Here is an 18,822-nt window from a genome sequence, read left to right on the forward strand (position 1 = left end):
GTTGTTCAGTGGTTTTGTTTGAGCTCACACCTTCTTGGCCAGCTCTTGTCAACTGCAACTAACCAGCCTTGTCCTCCAACAAAATCTTCATGGCTTTAGAGAGCTCATGTCTGACCAGAACAGAAGAATTTGGGCAATGCTAACAGATACTAAAATTAGCTACTGGACCAATTAATCCACTTTTGACTGTGCTGTATTCTGTTCAGGATCGCCTGTGAAATGCTTGTGACCTCATTTAATAAAAGAATTACCAATTTGTCATTGGTTCAGCCATCTGTAATATGGTGGAATGGGCAAGTCAGAGGTTTAAACTGGGCTGTGGACAGCTCTGTGATTGTCACATTATGGGTTAGAATATCTCAAATTGGAAGTGGCCCATTAGGATCACAGAGTCCAACTCCCTGCTCCCCCAGGACTACTAAATGACTGAGAGCATTGTCCAGACAGTCTGTGAATTCTGGCCGTGATGGCTTCCCTAGGATGCCTGTCCTGGTGGCTAATTACCATCTCAGTGAAGAAGGGTTTGCAGAGTACTCTTCCCTGTTCAAGTTCCATCTCCAGTCCACAACAGAAGAATGGTAGTAGAATGCCGGAGAAAGAGCAATGGCACTTTCAGTTGAAAGCTTGCTGTGGCATGGGAAGGTTTTGTCCTCTGGAACTGTGGCACCAGACAGTGGTAGAAGCATCCTCAGAGGACTGATTAGAAAAGTTACATTGCCTCTCCTGATGCTGCCTCTCTCTTCAAATTCACTTAAATTCTCACACACACTTAAGCTCTCCTAAAAATAATTTTAAAGTGATACCTGAAGTACTAGCCTGTGTTGAATTCTTTTTACCCCCTTTATGTCACTTTTCAATGGGGAGTCTAAATGTACTTCATAAAGAAAGGCAAACAGAGTTCCTTCATTTTCCAGGTATTCAGTAATACCTTATGGAAAGTGCAGAACAGGAAAAAAAACCTATTATGTTTAAAAGGTCTGTGGCAGTCTTGGTTTAAAGTAAGTAGATGTTCATGCCAGTTTGAAGTCATCAAGTAGTAAGTCATCTCCAATAAGCAAATTTTAATGGCAGACAACTTCCTGTACTGTATTAATGGCTTCTTTTCTTTGGTAGTGAAGTACCCATCCTCAAATACCAAAATGCTGCTGCCTGTGCTACTCTGACAGATGTGTGTGCTCTTTCTTACAGCTGTCCAGCCTCCCACCCCACCTTCTGTTCAGCCAGGAGAGGACCAGAAAGCAAATAACATAGTTACCATCACAGGTATCTCGCTGTGCTTGTTCATCATCTTTGCCACTGTTCTTATCACCCTCTGGAGGAAGCTCTGCAGAGCTCAGAAGTGCAGCACCGCTGTCCGACGAAGCTCCGTCCATTCCCCCGGCTTCCGGAAGAACTCAGATGAGGAGAACATTTGCCAAGGCAACAAGCAACGGGACAGCTTTGCTGAAGGAGGGGACGCCCCTGTTAACATTCCCCTAACCTACAGGCGAAGCCTCCAGTTTGCCCAAGAAGATGATGCCTCTGGAAGTGAAAACTTTCAGCCAAATGCCCAAAAAATAATCCCTCCAATTTTCAGCTACCGCCTGGCACAGCAGCAGCTGAAAGAGATGAAGAAGAAAGGCCTGACAGAGACGACTAAGGTGTACCATGTCTCTCAGAATCCTCTCACGGACACGGTTCTTGGTGCCACCACCATGCTTCCCCTGAGTGGGGAAAACCAAGAGGAGGCAGCGGCAAACAAATTTCGGATCAAATCTCCATTCCTGGACCAGCCAGCCAGTCAGCCCAAGTTCCTGGGAGAAGGCTCTCACCCTAGGCTGGATTTTCCATTCTCACAGGCCAATCCTGCAATGAGCCCTACCCAAACCTTGGTAAGAAGAGGTCATTTCAAGCACCAGGATAACAGAGTGGACTTGCCTGAGAGGGGCTGTCACAGAAATTCGCAGTTCAGAAGAACAGCCAGTTTCCATGAAACTAAAAAGGCCAGGCCTTTCAGAGAGAGAAGCATGTCCACTCTCACACCCCGACAGACTCCTCTCTACAACTCCAGGACCAGGACGTGGGACCATGGTCTGGAGGACAGGACACGGCCAAAATCAAGAAACGCCAATCCAGCTTGTGAAAAGCTGGATCAGCCCCAGGGCACTGTGCTGGGGTGTGAACCACAGGGCCATGGCACAAAGCCCCACCACAGGGCAGGTCCCCCGGTGAGGAAGCTGGACCTGATCACGGATCGCCAGCCTGCTGGTCAGGAGAGGGCAGCTGAGAAGCCTGAGCCCAGCCGAAGTAAGAGGGGCCCTTCTCCTAACCCCAAAGGTGTGTGGCGGAAAGAAACCGGCCCAAATGGCAAAGATAATTCCCAGAGAGGCCAAAGCATCAGCCCTGCCCAGTATCGAAGGGACAAGTGCCAGAGCTTCCCCCTGGACCCTGAGTTTGCCTTTTATGACAATTCTACTTTTGGCTTAACGGAGGCGGAGCAGCAGATGATCGACCTCCCTGGGTATTTTGGCTCAAATGAAGAAGATGAAACAAGCACTCTGAGCATTGAGAAGCTGGTGATCTGAGTGACTCATTGCGGCCCTGCAGGAGTGCCGTGCGTGGGAGAGGATCTGCAGGATCACTTGGCTTCTGGTGAAAGAAAGAGCAGGAGTCATGTTACCTCTACACATAGCAGCAGGGAGTAATGCCCCAGGTCTGGCTTGTGGGAACATATTCCTTTCTAATTACTGAAAAGTGCTTTCATATAATTATTTTTTGTATGTATGTGTGTACAAGACACACAAAGTACCCTGGGAAGGAACACGTTAGTTAAGGTGTGGCTCAGGAATAGCCAATAGATTTTATTGTGTAAAGCATCATGTTTTGTGCATCATACATGAAGAGTGCCGCTGACATTTCCCACCTTGTCCACTGTGTACTGGTAGACTGTGAGATACTGAAGCATCCACTGTCCAGCACCCTCAACCATCTGCCCTGATTAGTAATCATTTCCCATGTAGAAAGCACAAAGCTCAATCTGTGGGCAGTTTTCATAATTTTTCTGATAGTCATCAGTGAACTGTGTTGATTTGTAGGTGTTGCTCAAATAACTCATATGGTAGGGGGTGTTTTAGCTGGTTGCATGAAAGTGCAAACATTTGATGCTGAATATTGGAGTGAATTTAAAATTGAGGAGACATTTTCATCATTCAAGACTTTGATATTTTCTTACTGTCAATATTTATATCAAGAAAACAATGTACAAATATTTGCAGGAAATTAGTACAAAAGGCATGCTACAGGGAGGGCAAAGAAAACAGGTGATCAGATTTTAGTCCTCACAGAAATGTTACCGCAGCATGTTACCTGTCAAAAGCAGTGAGAGAACTGTTGAATTATGCATCCTTTCCATAGTGATCCTTTCCTTTATTAAAATTTTTTAATGTAAGTACATTGACAATAATACTACCATGGCAAGCTCAAAATAAATTATGAACAAAACCAGAAAACAACAAGATTATTTGATTAATACCCATTCTGGGAAGAAAAAATTAAAATGGCTTGACAATATCTGGTGATTCACAGGGAATCTTATAGAATCATTTACATTTGAAAGACCTCTGAAATAATTAAGTCCAACCATTAACGTAACACCACTGTGTTCACCACTAAACCATACCCCTTAACTGGCACATCAACACACCTTTTGAACACCTCCAAGGACAGTGATTCCACTGCTTCCCTGGGATACCTCTTCCCATGCCTGACCACTCTTTCAGTGAAGAAATTTTCCCTCATATCAAATCTAAATCTCCTCTGGCACAACTTGAGGCCATTTCCTCTGATCCTGTCACTTTTTACCTGGGAGAAGGGGCTAACTAACTCCCGCCTTGCTACAACCTCCTTTCAGAGAATTGTAGAGAGCAGTAACAGTGAACTACAAAAACCATGATGGGCTTTTTTGTTGTGTTTTAAAACCAGACATCACAAATTTGCCATTAGAATTTGCTTTAAGTATTCAGAGTTAGGTTGGAACTCCAATTAACAGCAGAAGCAGAGCTCAGGCTTTGTGGATGACTAAGACTTTTCTTGCCATTTGTTAGGATAACCATCTCTCTGGGGACTTTGCAAAGACCAGGGGAATGCTAGTGGGCAGAAACAGGAAAAGAGGAGATGCTTCCCATGGAGGTTGGTGTAAGAGAAGAAAGGTTTAGGCAGTGGACTATTAGACTGAAATCAACTCTCCCCTAAGGAGCCTAACCCTACATGCCCTTTAACCTGCCTTGTGGGTGTGAAAGCAAAATTAGCATCTGCTCCATTGTCACGAAGTAGGCTGCTATCTTTCTTAAAACTGGCTTTCTGAGCAGAGAGATTTCCCAATGTCATACTTCTTCCCCCCCCAGCCCTGCTCCCCCCCAAACCAGCAGCAATATTAAAGGGAGAGCAGCATTGCTATGTGTAAGCTGCCAGTTTCTGATGGCACCCCGCTGCAGTGTCCAAAGCTGGCACAGGTAGCTTGACAGGCACACGGTGTTACCTGCTGTGACAACACAGGAGGAGCAAGCCTCAGCATTTGGCCATCAGAGTCAAATCTGGCTGTTTGAATGGCCTTTCTGATGGGTAATGCTTTGCAGCTGCTGCTGGAGTGAGGGATCTGACTCGGTGGGTGATGTGAGCTCCCTCTTTCCCGGGAGCCATGCCAAGATGCTGATGTTCAGCCCTTGGCCCAGCGTGGTGTTGGTACCAGCGATGCATTCCCGTGAACTGTCAGCTTGAAAAGCTGTTTAAAGCATCTATAAACGTGTTCACGCTTGAAGACTTACCCAAAGGCAATCAAATGTAATGAGGCTTTAAATTGACTTTAGTGAGCTGGAAATCACGCCTCTGGAACAATTGCTGCTCAGGTTACTTATCCTGCCTGTACTAAGGTAAGGTCTGTGGTGTGAAGTACCTTCTCCCTGAAGCGGGATCCATCAGCATTGGAGCTGCAGGGCTACAGTGTCTGTTTAAGCTTTGTTGAGCCTCTCAGCATGGGAGAGAGACCCTGGAGAAATGGGAGACCAGATATGCAGTGCAGCAACATTCAGCAAGCATTTCCCTAGGCTTCAGCAGGAGGGATTGGAGCTTGGCGCTAGCCCTCAGATCCACTAAGTACTCAGCTAGTGCCATTCTACCCTGTTTATTAAAATTAAAGGTGGTTCTGAAATGCTTCCTGAGGTGTGCTGTGGGATTTGGAGGCTCCTGCACAAAGCCCTGTGACCCTTGCATCTCAGAGGGGGTTTCCTTTGCCACAGCAGGGCGGAGTAAAGGCAACATTGCTCTAAATCAGATGCTGCTTCTTCCTGCAAAGTTGTCCCAATGTTGGGCTGTGTTGTGCATTAGATGTACTTACTACATTTTACATCAAAGGCAGCAGGGCAAACCTCTTCCCTCCCAGCTTGTCATGCCTTGGCCTCCCTTTCCCTCTCAGAGACAGGAGAAACACCCTGGCACTGATGTTGGCTGAAGGCAGTCCAGCTCTAATGCCTGCCCCTCCATACTGACACACAGGGAAACAGGCTCCATAGTCTGGATTTGACATCACTCATTGCTCACTCACTGGGGAACTGGACTGGGTGCTGGTTGTCTGATTTAGCCCTGATGACTTCATCTCCACCTTGATAATCCATTATCAGATGGGTTACCAGATGCTTAATGAACTGCCAGACCACAAATGCTGTCCCCTAAATGCTGTAGTTTCCACAGTCTTTGCCCTACTTCCTTAGCTCTCTGCTGAAGGATGGGATTGAGCATCAGCTGCCAGAAGGCACGAACTTATTTCACTCACATTTCTCTGTGTCTTCAAAACAATAAAAATTATCCTTTCTGCCCCCAGTGCTCCTCAGAGGCCACACAGTTATAATGTGTGCAAAGTCATTCCTTATGTCCCAACATGCAGTTACAATCTTGCACTGAGATTTTACCGTATCAAAATACAGAAGCAGTGATCAGAAGGGAAAGGATAAGTGCTGCCTTTTTGCAGCCCTTTCTTCACAAGGGCAATCTCATTTCAGACATGTTGGTGAAAATTTCACTCCACATGAGCGTGCTTGAGAAGAGGGCAGGGGGGCAGTCTGGCCAAGGGCACAGGCTCTAGCAGCACAGCTCCCTGGAGTGCGGCCCATTACGCTGGATGTTCATGCTTGCAGTCACTGGGATGTCTAGGAAGCAAAGGAACCAAACCAAGTTTTAAACTCAACCTTCACCTCATTCCTCTGCATTGTCTCCAGGACAGCTTGAGCCATGATAATTAAACTTACCTTGCAGACTCTTTCAACTACCCAGGACAACAGGTGAGAAAGCACCAGAGCCAACACTGAAAGAATACATTTCTCATATTATGAGCTTTCCAAGATTTTGATCCAGATTTCTTTTCACATTCCTATTGTTGAAAACCAGATAAAAAGTATTAAGTCCTACTCAGACGGTTTTATTTCGCTCTTTGTCGATATGTATTCAAATTACAGTATGTATGGATATAAAAGCAAGTAAATGGAAGAGAAATACCAGTTTAAAAATTATTATAAATCAGAATGAAAGGAAGCAGGTTTAAATTATTTGCATCAAGCTGATTCTGTTGTTCATTTTTAATTGTTGTTATTAACAGCTGTAGAAAATAAATTTTCAGTATTCCATTTCTTTCAGTCATTTGTGTTGTTCTTTCATTTCACCCAGTGAGACAATGAAAGCAGTGTGCCTTGTGGTTCAATCACTTTCTGATTCCTCTTCACTAATGCAAGGTCATCTGGTAAATTACAGGAGAATGTACAGGAGAATGACTGCATTTTAGGAGCTCCTAGGAATATCTGTGTTCACCTTAATTTTAGTCAAATCTGCATAATTTTAATCTGGGGTTTAAAACTGGTTGGCAGGATTGTCTTTGTCTGCTTTAATGTCTTGTGGTGTACTCTAGCAGTGGATCTGCAGCAGGAAGCTGTTGGAATGGAGCTCACAGTGTCCACATTGTGGGTGGACAGACTACTTTGAAGCAGCCTTCGTCTGGATGCACGTTAGCAGTTGGAGCATGTCCATCCTCTGGGCTGGTTTCACACATTCCACGAACACTCTGCATCTGAAGTGTGGCAATTACAACCATAGGAAAAGTTGCTTAAAAACATTCTCCTGAAGCAGATCAAAGCACTAACAATGGCACACCAGATGAAGTCCAATTCCCATTCCCTTGTGCTTTCTATACTGATGTTCTCATAACAGAAACACTGATAGTTAAAATCAAGATGAGAAAGACTTTGAAAAGTATAGATTGATTAAAGGACATGCTTGATCCTTCTAAGTCCAGAGAACTTTAAAGAAACATTCTCCAACAAAATCTTGAAAACTGCTGAAAAAGAAATCTCTGGTTATTCCACGACTGTGATCCATATGTTTTTTATTGAAATGTTGTCTGGCTGTGCTCAAACAACTCGTGCTGTTAGCCTCAGGTAGCAGAAGCAGGTGCAACTCCAGCTATCAAGTGCAGGTTTGGCGATCGGCAGCAGCAGAGCACTGGCTATCAACTTACACCACTCTTTTCAGCCTGTGCTTTTCTCTTTCCAAAGCAGCAGTTTCAGCTGGCCTGACTGTTGTCACCATCTCCGCTCTCTCTGTCGATAAAGAATGGAGGCCTGATTTTCATGGCTGAGTATTTCAGTGAGTACCACATCCCATGCCATGTAGACCAAACCAAGCCATCATCATGGGGTCCGCTGTACCTCCCTCTTTTGTAGTATCGCCCATTGAGGTTCACAGCATGGCACCTTGGAACAATGCAGGAAAGACAAGAAGGGAATTCAGTTTAGCATGAGAAGATACTGCATCATTGCAAAGTACTGTTCTCACACAACAGATATCTAGATATGCCAGGGCGGGATGGACTAAACGGTTAATGCTTTTAGTGGAGCACAGGAATATGTGGGTCATCCTAAAGCATCCTAAAGCAGACACCTACACCGGTCAGATAATTCTGCCTGTTGACTCCTTCAGGTGTATTAACTATGGACATTAGAACTGCATGGCCTGAACAAAGGGGTGTAGTGCCATTTGGTAAACTCTAGCTCAAGTGTAGGCAGCTCCATATTGACAGCTAAAAATGCAGACGTCTTTTCATCGAGGTAAATCCTGCTATTGATGTACATTTTTTTAGCTCCACCAATTTCAAGTGGTATGTGATGAGAATCTGGTCTAAGAGGCTCATCCTGTACTAAAGCAGAGAAAATCTGAGAGTGTCATATCCCAGATTCCAGGGCTGTTAAACTTGAGTCCCTATCCACTGATGTGTGGCATATGCCCAAACAACAAATACACCCTTATAACTGCTGTGGGGTAGCTCTGCTCTTAGACAGAGGGTCCGTTCTAGGGAAATGTTCTTTGTACACACTTCACCTTACCATGGCTACAGTTGTTTTCTTCACTGGAGTATAACACAAAGCACTTTCAGGAGAGCTCTTTTCCTTCCAGGTCATTGTCCCCCGTGCATTTGTTCTGACCCATTTTCTTAAAGTGAATTCAACTTACCTGCTTTGCTCTAATAAAAGTAGTAAATTGTTTTCCTTTGAGGATCTGTAGGTTTGGCTGTGAGAGGTGGCAAGTGCACACAGCAGCCTCCAGCTGCTGTAAGGCAGGCAAGTCCTCTCAGCTGTGCTGCCACCCACAACCTACACATCCAAGAGGAATCAGCTGTTTTCCATACCTGTTAAACCACCAGCCACCCTTGTTCTCTGATGCACAGTTGCCTGCCAGGAACTGATCGTGATCCTTATCAAATGTGGTGAACTGCATCCCTCTGTGAGAAGCTGACCACTGATCTTCAAAATTGCTCCCACCAGACAGAGCGTCGCCAGCATTACCAGAATAGGTGCCAAACCATAACCTGTAATTTTCCTGCAAGAATATGTGAAACATTTATTTGACATCCATTCTTTCTGCCTTTCCTCACAGTTTTGAGGCCAAATTAGCTCTGGATATTTCATTCACTGTCAAAGGCACTGTTGAAGTCAAGAGTGACTTTTGTCTCCATGCTTTAATGATCCTAGTGTAGATCAATGCAGGATTTAAACTTCCAGAAGGGATTGGTAATTACTGCTGCTGCTAGAAAAGGCTCCAGGTTTATTGTCATTCAACAACCATTTAATACACCTTACAGCAAGATGGAAAGTTCTTTCTAGCTGATCAAGAACAACTTAGCAAAAACTGCCAAGTGTCAAGTAATTGCCTTCCTAAACAGAGCAGTTCTTCAGCTAGAATAAATGCTTAGGCATTTTGCTCTTCCAAGGATGAGAAGCCATCTGATTTCTATTATCTGGTCCTGGTAGGAATATTTAGAACAACAGTTCCATTGTGCACAACTAAAAGGTTGAAGAGATATTTGATATTTAGTGGATGGTCATATTTGTGTTGTGGGCTTTCTCCTGCCATCACTGGCCTCATTTCTTTACGAAAAATGGCATAAGGTATTGAAATGCAGCTGTTCAAACTTTTCATAAGAAACCTCTAATTGCAAACTGAGTTTAATGTAAACATTTCTGGAGTGGTGATGGAGTTGGAACTAGGACTGGTCCATGCAGTGTCCTTGGTTATTTGGACTAGTTATATGTGGTGTTCAGGAAGGCAAGTCTGCAAAGAACAGCACCTGTATGGAGCTGGACACTGTCTACAGCTAGAAAAGCACAGCATGAAAATTCAGGATGTGTCTATCTCTGGGGTTTCTGTGTCTGTAGCAGTAGGTATAGTGCTACAGGTACTTCTCTTCAAGATAGGAACTTAGAACTGGTCTTTCAAAGCTTTGATTAGAATCTGCTGTTTTATTTTAAAATAAAGTTGAGAGGATTTGCTCTGGCACTTGCCTTTTGTGTGACAGTCTGAAACACTCTCTTAGAAAGCAGAACAGGGTTCCATTTAGTTGCAGAGGTTCAAACCCCAAGAGTCTTCTCACTCACAGAAGACTTTAAATCATGAGGCTAGAGGCAAATATATGTGGGGATCCCTGTGCCCTGTGGCCAGGGAACTGCCCTCTGTTCAGCAGCACAGTTAGCAAGAGGGCACAAACATGTGATCCTGTCACCCACTGACCTGGGCTCTCAGTTGTAAGGAAGAAGTCCCAGGTTTATGTCCCTGATCCCAGGGCTCTTTGTCAGTCACACAAACTAGGAAGCCCAGGAAACCAGAGCAGGTAAGTTTTGCAGAGCTGTAGATACAACTCTGATACTGGTGTGATGCTGTGTATGCACTGCCCCACCCTCACAGACCAAGGCAAGAAAATCACTGCTCTTTCCATTTCTTACCTGCTCATTTGCAAGCTGGAAATTTTCATAGATTGCATAACGTCTTTCCCCATGCCAGTCCATCAGGTCAATCTTTAATGAGTTCTCTCCTAAACATAAAGTTGTGTCATGTTAGATGAATACCCAATGCAAATTAGAGAGAAATCTATGGAGAAAAAATACTCAGACCTCTAGCAAGCAGGTCATAGATGTGGTCATTTCCCAGCCAGTATTCATCATTCTTGCCCTGGAATTTCCCAAATCCCAGTTTGTAATCGTCCCATTTCCTGCACAGAAAAATTTATAGATATAAATTTCATCATGAGAGGGGATTAGAAAGTTTGTGACACTTGAGAATGGTAACAATTAAAACTTCACCTGTATCTAGATACTGTTTTCTAAAAGCATCCGACTCATCTAACAGTAAATACAACTCACATCTTATGTTTTCCCCTGCTAAACCTGTTCACACACATACATGGGGATCAAACCTTCAAACTGCTAGATGCAGTGCTTGCAGACTGATGTTTCCAGTTAAAAGGAAAGGGAAAGCAGCAGCTGTCACATTGGTCTTCAGCAAAACACCTGATATTGTTCTCCAGCAAGTCATAATTCACCTGCTCTACCTTTGATATTCTCATATACTTCAGAGTGTGTCATCATTTTGAGTTTTAGTAACCCTGTGTTTATTCCTTCTCTCATGTTGTTATTATGGATATTCATTCTGCCTGACCTTCATACTAGTCAATGCTCCTCTTCAGGATGTTTTTATTTCACCTGAACTACCTTGGCTATATAACTACCACTGTCTGGGCAAGCTGCCTTAGAGTCACTTGAGGTAGCTTTGCAATGCACTGCATAGACTTTAGAAGGCAGTAGAAATGCCCTGAAATTGTGTGTGCTGTGATAGTTAATTAACCTTCATGAGGACATTTCTTCTGAACTGTGCTACCAGAGCATCTCTCCTCCTCTAAATTTCAGCATGAAAGTCACCTCTCTGGGATTTTGCATAGGAAAAGGACAATCTGGTTTGGCATTTTTAAAAGTTATCTGAATACGATAATAAATGTTACAACATGCTGAACATAATTCCTCATACCAGAACAGATCTGTTCAACAGGTCTCAGTCTGTGCACTGGTAGCAGACACCTGCCAATTTGGAGCCTTTGACATAATGATAAAATATGCATTCAAAAGCAAAGAACCCATGGAAGTTCTCACCAAGTTGCAGATCCATTTTGCAAATGGCCCCCTGCTGCCAACAGGTACCACCAGATTGTCCTAATCCTAAACTATCATCACTAATACATGGTTTTGCACATCCTGTTTCTCAAGGGTGGGGGTTTGCCTGGCAGCAGGACAGGGGTAGGAGCTGGTGCCCATACTGCAAGCCCTGTTGCTGCAAGAGCAATGAACGCACCTGTTGAAGTTCTCCCTGCCGTTGCTGCGCCGCTGGATGACGGTCCAGCCCCCGCCATCGGACATGTCACAGAATGCCAGGAAGGGCTCTCGGTCCGCCCTGGGCCTGATGCGGTAGTAGCCACTCACGGTGCTCCTCCGGCCATACACTGCAGAGCAATCTGGGCACAACGGTACCTGTCTGTTAAAGGGGCTGGGGGCAAAGCCAAGGGCTGTGTGCCACCCGGAGGAAATGTCACTGAGAGGCTCTATGGGACAAGGACACTTGGCCAGCCTGCGCATAGCCCTGTGAAGTCAAAGGAAATGGTGCAGCAATGTAGTAGCTACACCAGTTTGCAAACTGCCAGCCTGACAAAGAGCTTTAAGGCTTGAGAGCCTTTACAGCCATGCCCTCCGAGGGAATAATGCCCAAATCTTTTGTGAGATGCAGGACAGCTGCAGCTTAGCTTGGGGCTATATCATGAAAGCCTGAGACTGAAACTTTATCTGTCAGCAAGATCATTTGCAGGGAAGCTAATTTCCATGTGGAAGGTAAGGTACCCTCAGCTGTACCTCTGGTAAAATCAGGGAACAATATTTCTAAAACAATAGGCTAAACTCCTGTGTCCAACTCTACCACGGCTGTATCAGGAGAGAGCCTTTCAGGATCTCAGTACTTCACACTTCCAATGTAAGGCCCAAAGGCTAAAATCTTGGCCACAGGAAACAATGTCATTTATGACCATGTTCTCAAAATAACACCAAGGAACAAAGTGCCCGTTCCTGTTCTATGCCACAGAAGTAATGGGGGACCTGAGGAACAGGGAGGCTTGGCTCATCCAAACAGCTGCAGCTGAGCCAGGCACTCTGGGCTCCCCTAAGCCACACAGGGAATATGGGCTCTTCAAGAACAGGACCCATCTATTCCTAAAGCAGATGCCTAAAGTAAATCTGATGGCAAACACAAGTGATTGTTTCTCTCTGCAGGTAAGAAGCCCAGCTGAAGATGTCCATTTTGTACCTGGGTAATAGCTGCCCACAGCTAGGGTAGGTGACTCTAGCCCCAAGGGATATCTTTTAGTGTCAGGGCAACCAGGCATCTCTTCTCCTTCCCATGTATCTGTATTTTAAATCACAATCCACTTAAAAATTTTTAAACTTTTAGCAGACATAAAATATGACATATGGGACACTGCAGGGAGAAATAAACATTGTGGCACACTACTGCAAACTGTACCTTGGTCATACACTATCAAATTTCCACTGGTTGTGGGTAAAAGCGTCTCATGCTGCTCACTCCTGTTGCCTGAGAACAGTTCACTTTTCGTCCTGTGGTAAGTGTTCTCCAGTATGTCCTTCAGCTGCAATTCATATAAGTAAAGCAAATCTTGAAGGTGTTTTAACCTTTGTCTTAATTTAGTGTTGTCTAGGAGGCAGATATCTTTGTCCTATGGAGAAAACAAAACAAAACCCCCCACAATTCAGCCAGTGGTAAGGAGAGACACAGAGAGAGGAGTATCTGTCTCCTCTTCACCCTAGCATGTCACACTGCCTATGTGGATCACCATGATTTCATGGTGATCTCTTCCTAAGATGTCCAAATCTTGCACAGCATGAGCTGTTGAATTGAGTCCAGCAGAAAAGGGGGTCCTGAAACAACCTTGGCATGGATCAGAACATGCCAGAATACAATCAGATGCACAAAAAATTTCCTTTGGACGAAAATAATTTGTCTTGACCCCACTTAATGATCTCAAGGGGAAGGTTTGCAAACTATGAAAGTGCTCAGGATGATAAGAGAGGGAAAACTTGGCTCTTGCACTGCAAATGGGTGAAACCAGCAAGGTTCCAGAATTAGCTTTGTGTAAAACTGAAAAAGAGCTGATATTTTGGCTACAAAAATACATTTTTTAAAATACTTTTTTGTTGTTGTTTTTGTTGTTGTTTTGAATTCTTAGTAATGTCAGTTCAGTCTCACAGACAGCTGTACAGCCCTTAATGCTATGAAAATCCTATATTATCAGCACAACATTCCTTTAGCTGCGACAGATTCCTTTTTGCTCTGCTCTTGCAGCTCTCCATCCCTCCTGTGGGGGAATGTCCATCTCTGCATGACTGGGAATGGTGAGCCATTGAGAGACTACAGAAACAGCTAAAGGATACACACCGAAAACCTGGGTGCAGGTGAGCCAAAGCTGACCAGAAGGAGCAGCAGCAACCAGTGCATCATCACACTCATTTCTTATCACCTGAAAAGAGGTATTGACAGGCTGTAATGGAAGCTTTTTAGTGCCTCTCACAACTTAATCCCCACTCACACTTATGTTTAAGTCCCCAGGAGATGCTGCAGGATTTATTAAGGAGGTTGCTTGAAACTACAGGCAGGACAAAATCAGGGTAAGATGTATATTAAGGAGAAGCTAAAGCACAAATGCAGTATGCTGACAGGGATAAAGGCTCAGGTCTGCTCCTGATTCCCCACAGAAATAAATACTCTGTGTGACTTTCCAGCAACCTCTGTATTTCCTCCCAGGTATCCACACGGGAAGTTGCTCAGCAATCATGTTTTCTTGAGGACTTTTCCAAATCCCACGGAGTTTATTCCGTTCAAACTCCTCAAAGTAGAATTAAGAGGAACTTGCCTCCTGGTTAAGTGGCTGTAGACATTCCCCTCCTCATCCTCGGAGTGGTCTGTGAGGATGGGATTACCTTGGAGGCCAAGTCACACATGTGACAAAGTGGACAGGAAATAGTTTTTCCTTGGATTTCAGGGGACAAGATGTCAATCTGTCCCCTGCTGCCAATCTGCTCCAACACACAGATGTGGTTTTGATTGAAGAGTCTTAGCTAGAAAATATGCTAAGTGACTGCCACTGGGAACATGCAGCTGAATGTGAGTGAACAGTACAAATTGTTCTCAGTGTGCTTGCATCGTGCTTTTAAAAAAACACAACAAAATCAGAAAGAAAAGAAAATCTGAAAACTAGGCTAAACCCAACTCCCCTGCTTCACATCTGGAAGTGCTGCAGAAACTTGGCTCCCCAGCTCTGTGCTCTGAGTGATGTGCTTTGTTTCAGCTGTGGCTCTATCAGCATCCCTGCAGCAGCTGGTCCTAAAGCTGCTTCCAAACCACCAAAGCTGCTGCAACAGAGGAGCTCTCTGCCAAGATGGGCAGGCAGGGCTCAAAGCAAGCTGAGGGAAGAAGAGCTCCACAGAAGTTGCCCATAAAAGATGACATGCAGGTAGATGCCCCATGCAGTGCCCACGGGTGATGGCAAAAAGTTGCCAGGAAGGGTGGGATAAGTGACAGCTCCTGGAAACCAGACAGTGCAGAGCAGAGAGAAAGAAAGCAATTCCATCTGCACCTTTACCAAGACACATGAAATGTACATACCTGCAACTTGCCTTTCTTCAGACCTCTTCCCGAAAAGATTATCTCCCTTAAAAGTTAACTGCAAAAGAAAGTGATCATAAACCTGGCTGCATTTCAAGGGGTTGATGAGATTTTCCTCTCCAGATGACCTACATCAAGGGCACAGAGGAAGAATGTTTCACAGCACAAGGCAGTTTTACAGAAAAGGCATCTCAGTTCCTAATGCGAAAGAGTTACCCAGGCCCCAAGTTTTCTGTTGTTACCAAGTTCTCATCTTGCTGCTTCCCAGTGAGAGTAAACAGCAGAAGGCTTCTATCAACCATGTTCTCTAAAGGAGAGGGGAGAGGGGCTCTGCTGCTGGTGTACTATTACCTACCTTGACTAGGAAGCTCAACCAAGGCTGACTTCTTTGAGTGTTTATGTGAATCACTCAGACTAATGCGCCCTGTGGGAGTTTCAGCTCATGTTTTAACCCAGCCAGGATCATTTCAGTAAGTCCTGCAAGGTGGAAATAACACAGCTTTTCCATTCAGCATTCCTTTTGCTGTTTAATCTGTTTTATAAGAGCACAGCTGTAATGCCAAAGAAGCTGCAAATCTGAAGCAAGAAGCAAATGTGGGAGTATTAAGCAAGACTTGCTGTTAGACTGAAATCTCAGGAGGGTTGTGTAACTCTCCTGTGAGCTGGATGATTAGATTTGCTAGTTAACACAAACAAGGACATTTGTGGAAAAGAGAAAAAAACCACAAAACCAAACAGATGGGTGCCTCCCTTTGTATTATGGCCAAGAAATTACAAATTATTTTAAAGAAAACAGCAGGAATGCTCCATTTTACAGAATTTTCTTCAGAGGAGAGACCATGGGCACAAAAGACAGGGCACATAAACCCATGGCAAATGTCTGTGCTGCTCTTCAGGAAAGCAGGACTATCCAGCTACTGCCAGCTACATGAATGCTGTTTATTCCTTTAAAACTACATTCCTCTTCTCCCACAAGAACCCTGATTCATTCCACTGCCAAAGGATTATGTAAGCAGTGCTTTTCTTCTCACTTGTTTTCTAGCCCCAGTTTAAGACTGGTTTTGACAGCTATGAAATTGAGTGAAATGTTTCCTCTTCTCCCTAGTGGGTATTTGGCCCTTTTTTCTGCCCCTTTGGCCAGGAACTGCAGCTGGCAGCAGGGTGTGCAGGTACCATGCACTGAAGCACAGGGAGGCTCCACATCATCCCCTGGGGCTTTCACCAGCAGCAGCAACTCTTTCTCAGCTGGACCCATCCAGACAGTGCTCAACCTGCTGTGCAACCATTTATGCTCTTGTCTAAAAGGTGCCAAAAATCTCATTGGCCTGTGAGCATGTCCTGATCCCAGGTGGGATCAGAGACAGGGCTGAGGCTGTGATGTCAGTGTTGGAGTTGTGGTGCGGGTGCACAGTCAGTGCCTGCAGCTGTCTGCAGGGCTATATGATTAGGGAGCATCAGGCCTCATAGCATTAAGTTCTGCTGGTCTCAGGGCAGAAGGGAGAGTGAAACTGCAGTGCCAGTGAAACTCACATGTGTGCTCTGTCACTGCAGCTTTGTAGGAGCAGGACTCAATCTCCAACCCTTGCTCAGTGGCTGCCAAAACATCTCAGAGCCAAGACATCTGGAGCACTCTCACTGCCTCCAGGGCTCCACCAATGTTCGCCTCAGCAACATCTGCATGTGAAAATCCCACTCAGCTGGAACATGGCTCTTGCATACCTGTTTCATGATTAACTTATTTTCCCAGGCTAGAGAAAGCTTTAGGAATATCTGAAGCACAAGAGAGGGGTTGCCATGAGGTTGAGCTCACGTGAGGGGGGGTCTAGCAGGAGAGTATCTTCAGGTACCGCTCCACTGGCTCAGAGCTGAAATAATCAAGTCATTATAAAGAATGTGGACACTGTGTGATCACCAATGTTTCCTCACAGATGTTGAAATCCCTAGGCAATGTGACAATAAATACTGGGTTGTGGTTTTTTTCCTGGAATACACATGCTTCACAAATATTCTGGAATGCAAATTCCTGCTTAGTTTCTTGGAAAAATATCAGATTCCCTTTTCTTAAGATACTCAGTGATCTTGTCAGCAAAAAATAACAGTCTCATCACCTTAAAACCTTCCTACCTTCCTGTCCTCCACCTTCCTTCCAACAAAAGTATGAAGGTGCTGAAAAAACTATTATTCACACATTAAAGGCAATACCAGCACACGCAAACTGGTGGATAAATGTGACTGAAGAGCACGGCTCTGGGGATATTCCTAGAGTTATGGGGGGAAAATGGCTTGGAATGAACACAGGAACATGACACCTGATGGATATTAACACCTTCAGAGCCTAAAGGAACATCATTGCAGTAGTGGCATCTCAAAACTCTCTCAAGACCGGTTTCTTGTTGGTTGCTTGTTCTTAAAAGGGGAAAGGCAAGAAATAAGGCAGACTGCTCCAGGCTCCAAAGGAGGTAGAGAGACTTCAGGATTTCATAGCAAGAGTCTGACTCTGCTCTAGGAAAATACAGGGTAGTCTGGATCCAGCTCAAAGACAAACAGATTACTTGCAATGAATCCAGGTGCACTATGCATTTGCATTATTTTTATACTTTCCTATCACATGCCACCCTCCATGAACACCCTGCTCACTGCAGGGAGAGACTGCAGACCAGGCTCCTGTGCAGGCACTGCAGGTGTGGAGGTACCTACCAGGGGCCTGTACGCCCTTGATGTTTGAGCTAGTGCACATCTCTGCAGGAATCTAGGCTGCCAGCTTTTTTAAAACAAAGTTAATATATGAGATCTGAAACAAATATTTATTGTATTTTAATCTAACAATAAAGGGTTTCATCAAAAGTAAGCTGAAAAGACCAGGATGACATCAGCCACCATAGTTTCAACCTGTGAAATAACCGAAACCGGCATTTGCGCATGAAAAGTCTGTGGTTGGTAAGCCAGGAGTAACCACAGAAATCTGTGTACAAAGCAGCAGCAGTGGTGGCAAGCCATGAAACATGCTAGATCTGAATATTTTGATAACCTTCAAAGAGCAAATACATAATTCAGAGTCTGCATGCAGCCTATGAGTATCTAATGGGTTGACACAACAAATGTAATTATTTTGTAAGTTCCTGAGGGCAAGCACAGGTCCCAGCAATCCCATGTCAGGAATAGCTGTACCAAAGGGAATTAATCACAAGACTAGGGAGGGTATGTGGATTCCATGATCTTCTACCTACCTCAGGTCAGAGAACTTCCCTGACCTAATTCCCTCCCATTTGAACTGGAAGGTCCCTTTGATTTGGCTGCAAAATATTTAGTGCAGAAGAACCAGCCACAAACCTTAGCATGTTCTCTCACTTTTTAATTACTCGCATTGTGCTTTTTTTTTTTTTTTTTTGCACTGAGTTTGAATCTTCCAAGACTCATTCTGCAGCCTTTTAATTTCATGAAGCCTTACTCTGAGAAGGGGAAGAGCCCTCTGCTGCCAAAAGCCTTTTCCCTCCTAAAGGTTAGGTCCATTCACAGAAGCTGTGTGCTTGCTCCTGGCTGGGAATCCAAACCCCCATTATCTTCTTTGGCTGAGGGTGTGTGTGCAGGAAATCCAGCAGGGTCATGGAGGGAGGAGCTGCTTTGGAGCTTTTCCTAGGCAGGGCTGAGGAACATGGTACAACCACAGCACACTTGTGAACAGGGCACTTGGCTGGCATGGGGAGGAAAAGCAGGAACAAGTTCTGCTCCTGGAGAGATTGCATTCAGGGCAGTTTA

General features: G+C 44.7%; 2 protein-coding genes across 5 annotated transcripts in view; one reads left to right on the plus strand and one right to left on the minus strand.

Moving 5' to 3' along the window:
• THSD1 (thrombospondin type 1 domain containing 1) overlaps positions 1-6,666 on the plus strand; it is a 30,482-nt gene extending 23,816 nt beyond the window's left edge. For both annotated transcript variants that reach the window (XM_064715404.1, XM_064715412.1), the window contains exon 5: positions 1,189-6,666. In XM_064715404.1, the coding sequence (XP_064571474.1) occupies positions 1,189-2,564 (1,376 nt within the window). In that variant the 3' untranslated portion in view covers positions 2,565-6,666. The remainder of the gene's footprint in view (positions 1-1,188) is intronic.
• Positions 6,581-15,658, minus strand: LOC135448997 (fibrinogen-like protein 1). Of its 3 annotated transcripts, none has more exons than XM_064715439.1 (9): positions 15,422-15,658; positions 15,067-15,124; positions 13,840-13,921; positions 12,910-13,120; positions 11,695-11,854; positions 10,464-10,561; positions 10,296-10,384; positions 8,705-8,895; positions 6,581-7,772 (listed from the first exon to the last, which is right to left on the minus strand). In XM_064715439.1, exons 3-9 carry the CDS (start codon positions 13,909-13,911, stop codon positions 7,583-7,585), a joined length of 1,011 nt encoding a protein of 336 aa, XP_064571509.1. In that variant the 5' UTR covers positions 13,912-13,921; positions 15,067-15,124; positions 15,422-15,658; the 3' UTR covers positions 6,581-7,582. The 3 variants fall into 3 exon arrangements, with proteins under 3 accessions (XP_064571509.1, XP_064571493.1, XP_064571501.1); XM_064715423.1 differs by lacking the exon at positions 15,422-15,658 and adding an exon at positions 15,309-15,356; XM_064715431.1 differs by lacking the exon at positions 15,422-15,658 and adding an exon at positions 15,199-15,220.
• Between the last annotated feature and the right edge of the window lie 3,164 nt (positions 15,659-18,822).

Source organism: Zonotrichia leucophrys, chromosome 1 (genome assembly GCF_028769735.1).
Source record: "Zonotrichia leucophrys gambelii isolate GWCS_2022_RI chromosome 1, RI_Zleu_2.0, whole genome shotgun sequence".
Lineage (NCBI taxonomy): Eukaryota > Metazoa > Chordata > Aves > Passeriformes > Passerellidae > Zonotrichia > Zonotrichia leucophrys.

Excerpts from the sequence above, each read along its gene's own strand:
- LOC135448997 (XM_064715439.1), bottom strand. The coding sequence starts at position 13,911 with ATGAGTGTGATGATGCACTGGTTGCTGCTGCTCCTTCTGGTCAGCTTT. Across the intron at positions 10,562-11,694 it reads GGCAGGGAGAACTTCAACAG|GAAATGGGACGATTACAAAC; the intron begins GTGCGTTCATTG and ends TTTTCTGTGCAG. Across the intron at positions 10,385-10,463 it reads CTATGACCTGCTTGCTAGAG|GAGAGAACTCATTAAAGATT; the intron begins GTCTGAGTATTT and ends CTTTATGTTTAG.